The 5,646-nt window shown below is 50.9% G+C and overlaps 1 protein-coding gene across 2 annotated transcripts in view; it reads right to left on the bottom strand.

The window, feature by feature from the left end:
• Positions 1 to 334: 334 nt before the first annotated feature.
• Positions 335 to 5,646, bottom strand: part of SNX11 (sorting nexin 11) — a 13,008-nt gene continuing 7,696 nt past the window's right edge. For both annotated transcript variants that reach the window (XM_021706926.1, XM_008073913.2), the window contains exons 5-7: positions 3,578 to 3,673; positions 3,229 to 3,441; positions 335 to 2,180 (exon numbers count right to left, since the gene is read on the bottom strand). In XM_021706926.1, coding sequence (XP_021562601.1) covers positions 1,928 to 2,180; positions 3,229 to 3,441; positions 3,578 to 3,673 — 562 coding nt within the window. In that variant the 3' untranslated portion in view covers positions 335 to 1,927. The remainder of the gene's footprint in view (positions 2,181 to 3,228; positions 3,442 to 3,577; positions 3,674 to 5,646) is intronic.

The following is a 5,646-nucleotide window of genomic DNA, read 5'->3' as shown; positions in this document are numbered from 1 at the left end:
CACAGACCACCTCCGGCTCCTGTCTGGAAGTTTCGAGATCAGAGAGCTTCAGGCACAGCTGGGTTCACAGCTGCACCATTTGGAGCATTGGACTCATTAATATTCATGAGTCATCCCCACCAATCGGCAGAGCGGATGCCATTAGCTTAGCATCTGTCGGGTTTTTGTGAGGGCTGCGTGTGGAGTTTTTTCCCCTTTTAAATGAACTTCTTTTGACATTTTGGATTTGCCTCTGTAGGTTTTCCATCCTTGCCTTGCTCTGCTGCATCATATAAAGGAGAGACCCAGGGGAGGCGGGCAGGAAAGAGGGATGAACACCAGCCAGGGCTCTGCATCTGCCTGTTGACAAACTTTATTTCTCTTTCAGCACCTGGCACCTCAGACAGGCTGCGAGGATGGAAGCAGCATCAGGTAAATTACACCTAACAAGGTTCATGCCCAGAACTGTGAGAAGAGCTGGATGCCGGCTCTCTGGAAGACAATCCTTCCTCAGTGGTGAACTTGAGCCGCACACACAATGCAGGAGGCTGGAGAGCATGGTTCCCAACCATTATTTCCACGCTGATAAATTCATGATTTATGAAAGAACGACTGCCAGCCCTCACTCCCTCCTTCTCTGCTACAGCTTGTTAGACACAAATTGCAACAACAGTCTTAAATACTTGCACTTTATTTCAGGCCAAAGCCCCTCAACTCTGAACTAAATGCCATGACAGTCCCACGGCATAGGCTGATAGTAAAAGAGCCCACAGACGGGGTGGGATGGCCAGAGGAGGGAGGAGTGGGCGAGAAGGAAGAACCACACATGAACTTCAGAGCCGAGCAACGCGGAATGCCCGCTGCTGGCTCCTAGCAGCCCTGGCTCTCAGTGGAGAGGAAGAACGGCAGCAGGAGGGCAGAACGCCTCACAGTGTGAAGGAGGGCATGTTGCTCCTCTCTCCACCCCAGAGCCTTCTCCTCCAAGCAGAAACAAAGCTCTTACGCCCCACTGGACTGAACACATGGCCTCCCCGCAACACAGCAGAGGGACACTGTGGAGGCTAAAGTCCTAGGGGAATGGAGTCATTACTAAAGAAGGATTCCAAAAAGAAAGAAGCCCTCTCCAACCCTGCAGCAAAGACAGCCACGTCTCTGCTTCATAACCAGAAGTGGCAGTGACAGTCCCAGACAGCATCTCCCAAAACAAAAGGGCCGGAGCTGCTGCCCTTCCCTCTGGCTGTGGCCAACTTGTTCTCTCTCTCGGAGGGCCATGAGCTGTTACGCGGGTCTCAGGCTCCACTAGCCAGGCCTAGGTCTCGAGATGTGCCAGAAACCTCAGCGAAGGGACTCACAGCACTGGCTCCATTCAGTGGTGTTAATGGAGGAAAAAGCAAGAGGCAGGAGAGGAAATATTCCCCACCCTGTCCATGCCAGGAGGTAGGCTAGAGGCCAGCCTCCCGGAGCCAGAGTGCTCCAGGAGCCACAGCAAAAACAGAAGCCAGCCAAGACAGGGACATAACTACATTAGCATTCCTGCTGTGATGAAATTCAGTATGGCAGTTTAGACTCTGCCACCTTCAGGCCCCCAAAACCAGTCACCTGAGGAGGTGCTCTTGGGCCTATAAACAAACTGCCCGAAGAAACTCAGCTCCCTAGAGAGTAAATATAGGATTCTGTTCAAAATCAACAGCCCCTGGGCCTTATGTCTAATTTATAAACACCCGCGCAGTGTTTATTCCTATGGAGGAGGCTTGAGGGGGTGGCATGACCAACCTCTGTGCAGCCAACCCGAGCAGAGGTGATCATAAGACATTAGCAGCCTAGCCTCCCCCGTACCTGCCCCATGCCCATTCCCACCTGAGTAAGTCTCCTGCCCTGCATCCTCTCTGTCTGCCCCAGAGTAGAACACAGAGCTCAAAGCAGGCGCTCACTTTTCCAAAACTATTTCTCACTGACCAGGGTCCAAAGGTACAGCATGGTCCCCTCCCATGTCCCTCCTCACAGACAGAGGAGTGGAGGTTCCCTCATCAGGTCTTGCAGAATCACAGCATGACAGTGAGGAGAGGGCTGGGAGTGTGGGACCTTCCAAGGAAGGAACCTCAGAGTCAACTACTGGAGCCCACACTTCCAAACAGTCCTTTTCTTCACTGGGAGGTGGTGAGGGAGAGTTCCTTCTGCCTGATCTCGGAAGAAAGCAGCAACTGAAAAAGGGGGAGAGAGAAAGAAGGCATGAACAGGTAAACACAAATGAATGGATAAATGCAAGTGAATGGAGAAACAACATGTGGTTATGTAGTCATACAAATGGGATATTACTCAGCCATAAAACGGAATAAAGTACTGATGCATGCTACAACATGAATGGACAACATGGATGAAAACATCATGCTAAGTGAAAGAACCAGTCACAAAGGACCACATATCGTGATTCCATTTGTGTAAATATACAAAACAGGCAAATCTACAGAAAGTCAACTAGTGGGGGCCAGGAGATGAAGATGGGGTGGGAGGGAAATGGGTGTCATCACTCACGGGCACACGGTTTCTTCTAGGGTGATGAAAATGTTCTCAAATTCACTGTGGTAGCTGATAGTTGCACAACTCTGTGGTCATACTAACAACTACTGAGTGGTACACTAAAAAGGTATGTTATGGCAGGGAAATTGAATGTCAATAAAGCTATTATTTAAAAGGGAGGAGAAGGAATAAAGAACAAGACAATTAAGAAAACATTCCATGCCAGGCATGGTGGCTCAAGCCTGTAATCCCAGCACTTTGGGAGGCTGAGGCAAGAGGACTGCCTAAGCCCAGGGGTTCAAGACCAGTCTGGGCAACATGGCAAGACCTCATCTCTACAATTAATAAAAAAAATTAGCTGGGTGTGGTAGAGAGCACCTGTAGTCCCAGTTACTTGGAAGGCTAAGGCAGAAGGATTGCCTGAGCCCAGCAGGTCAAGGCTGCAGAGGCCATAAGCGTGCCACTGCACTCCAGCCTGGGCAACAGGGTGACACTACAACTCAAAAAAAAGAAACCATTCTTCTTCCCTTTCCCCAGGATCCAGCAGGAGCCCTGCTACACTGAGGCAGGCTGCCGCAGACCCACCTGGAGAAAGCCATGCACATAGAGATATAGGGAACAAGGTCTTTCAGAAAGGCTGCCAGAACTGGGATATTACTTTCCCTAACAAGTGGACATCGCTTGGCCCAGGTCACGGCAGTCCTCGGCCCCTGGTGGCCCTCCTTGAATTACCTCTTCGGCTGGTCTCCCTTCGCCAGGTGGGAGGAGCCCGGCCTCTCTTCCTGGGCCCAGCCACAGTTTGACATCGCATAGCGAAGGATGGCATCGGAAACAGTCATGGCGCTCCGGCCCTGGACGCAGGCTTCTATCTCAGGCACAGAGAGCTGGCTTTGCAGGAAGAGGTGCAACTGGCTGTCTGACAGGAGAACCACACTCTGCAGGACCCTGGAGCAAACACAGGTAGCACAGAGCCGCATCTGAGGAGCTGCTCCCATCACCAGCTGTAGCCCCATCCCACTTGCAACTTCCTCTGCCCCTGCCCCGCCCCAGCAACCAGTATCAGCCAGGCATGTCCACTCACTTTTCCAGGAAGTGCTGCAGGCCTTGTCGTCTCTTCTCAATGAACTCATCTGAGCTGCCAAAGAAGGGTGACTTCCCAGGAAGTTCAGGTACAGGCCTATGAGTCATATAATGTAACATCCAAGGTAAGTGTGACATTCAAGACAGTCATTCCAGCCTCTGATCAAGGAAATCCCCTGAAAAGAGGCCCGATCAGTACGATTAAATTTTTTTTTTTTTTTTTTTTTTTTGAGTTGGAGTCTCACTCTGTCGCCCAGACTGCAGTGCAGTGGCCGCTCTCGGCCACCGCAGCCTCGAACTGCTGGGCTCCGGTGATCCTTCCGCCTCAGCCTTCCAAATAGCCAGAATTACAGGCATGCGCTACCACGCCCAGCTGATTTTTTGATTTATTGTAGAGATGAGGTCTCGCTGCCCAGGAGGGTCTCGAACCCACGGGCTCAGGCAGTCCACTCACCTCAGCCTCCCAAAGGCGCGGGATTACAGGCTGAGCCACTGAACCCGGCAGATATTTTTTTTTTTGAGTCAGAGTCTCACTGTTGCCCAGGCTGGAGTGGTGGCAAACTCATGGTCACCACAGCCTTGACCTGCTGGCCTTAGATGGTCCTTCAGCCTCACCCTTCCAAGTAGCAGGAATTACAGGCAAACACCACCACATCCAGCTAATTTTTAAATTTATTGTAGAGATGAGGTCTCACCAAGTTGCCAGGCTGTTCTCAAACTCATGGGCTCAGGCAGTTCTCTCATCTCAGCCTCCCAAAGTGCTGGGACTATAGGTGTGAGCTACCGTGCCTGGCCACAATTAGATCTTTTTTTTTTCCTTTTTTGAGTTGGAGTTTCACTCTGTCGTCCAGGCTGGAGTACAGTGGCACGCTCACGGCCACCCCAGCCTCAACCTGCTGGGCTCCGGCAATTCTTCTGCCTCAGCCTTCCAAGTAGCTGGAACTACAGGCAAGTGCTACCATGCCCAGCTAATTTTGTGACTTTTTATTTTTATTTTTTATTTTTTTGAGTTGGAGACTCACTCTTTCATCCAGACTGGAGCGCAGTGGCCGCTCCCGGCCACCACGGCCTCGACCTGCTGGGCTCCGGCGATCCTTCCGCCTCAGCCTTCCGAGTAGCCGGAACTACAGGCGTGCACTACCATGCCCGGCTATTTTTTAATTTATTGTAGAGATGAGGTCTCGCTGCCCAGGCGGGTCTCGAACCCGCGGGCTCAGGCAATTCACTCATCTCAGCCTCCCAAAGGCATGGGATTACAGGCTGAGCCACCGAGCCCAGCTAATTTTGTGATTTTTATTGTAGAGACAAGGTCTCACCATGTTGTCCAGGATGGTCTCAAATCCGCAGGCTCAGGCAATCCTCTCGCCTTGGCATCCCAAAGTGCTGGGATTACAGGCTTGAGCCACCGTGCCCAGCCACAATTAGGTCTTAATAAGAAAGGGTGTTAACACTGACTGACTGCAAATATCCAAAATAGGCAAATCCATGGACACAGAAAGTAGACTAGGCATGATATTCCTACACAGGCGTGATACTACAGCCTTGAACTCCTGGGTTCAAGCCATCCTCCTGTCTTATTCTCCTGAGTAGCTGGGTGTATAGGCGCGCACCACCACAATTGGCCTACCAACTATTGAAACCTCCCTAGCCTCTCTCAGGAAGCGCGGCACTTTTTTATTTTTGTTTTTTTTTTGAGTTGGCATCTCACTCTGTTGCTCAAGTTGGAATGCAGTGGCATGATCACAGCTCACAGCAACCTCGACCTCCTGGGCTCAGGATATACTTCTACTGAAATATCCACCATGCCTAGCTAATTTTTTATTTTTTTATGGTAGAAAGGAGGTCTTGCTATGTTGTGCAGGCTGATCGTAAACTCCTGGGCTCAAGCAATCCTCCCACCTCAGCCTCCCAAAGCCCTGGCAACCAGCCAACACAGCACATATTTTATTTTATTTTTAAATTTTTAAATTTTTTTTGAGTTGGAGTCTCACTCTGTCACTCAGACTGGAATGCAGTGGCTGCTCCCAGCCACTGCAGCCTCGACTTGCTGGGCTCCGGTGATCCTTCCGC

Source organism: Carlito syrichta, unplaced genomic scaffold, assembly GCF_000164805.1.
Source record: "Carlito syrichta isolate Samal-C Ts95f unplaced genomic scaffold, Tarsius_syrichta-2.0.1 Scaffold316209, whole genome shotgun sequence".
Lineage (NCBI taxonomy): Eukaryota > Metazoa > Chordata > Mammalia > Primates > Tarsiidae > Carlito > Carlito syrichta.
The sequence above is the reverse complement of the archived record's forward strand: the minus strand, read 5'-3'. Positions and strand labels throughout refer to the sequence as shown.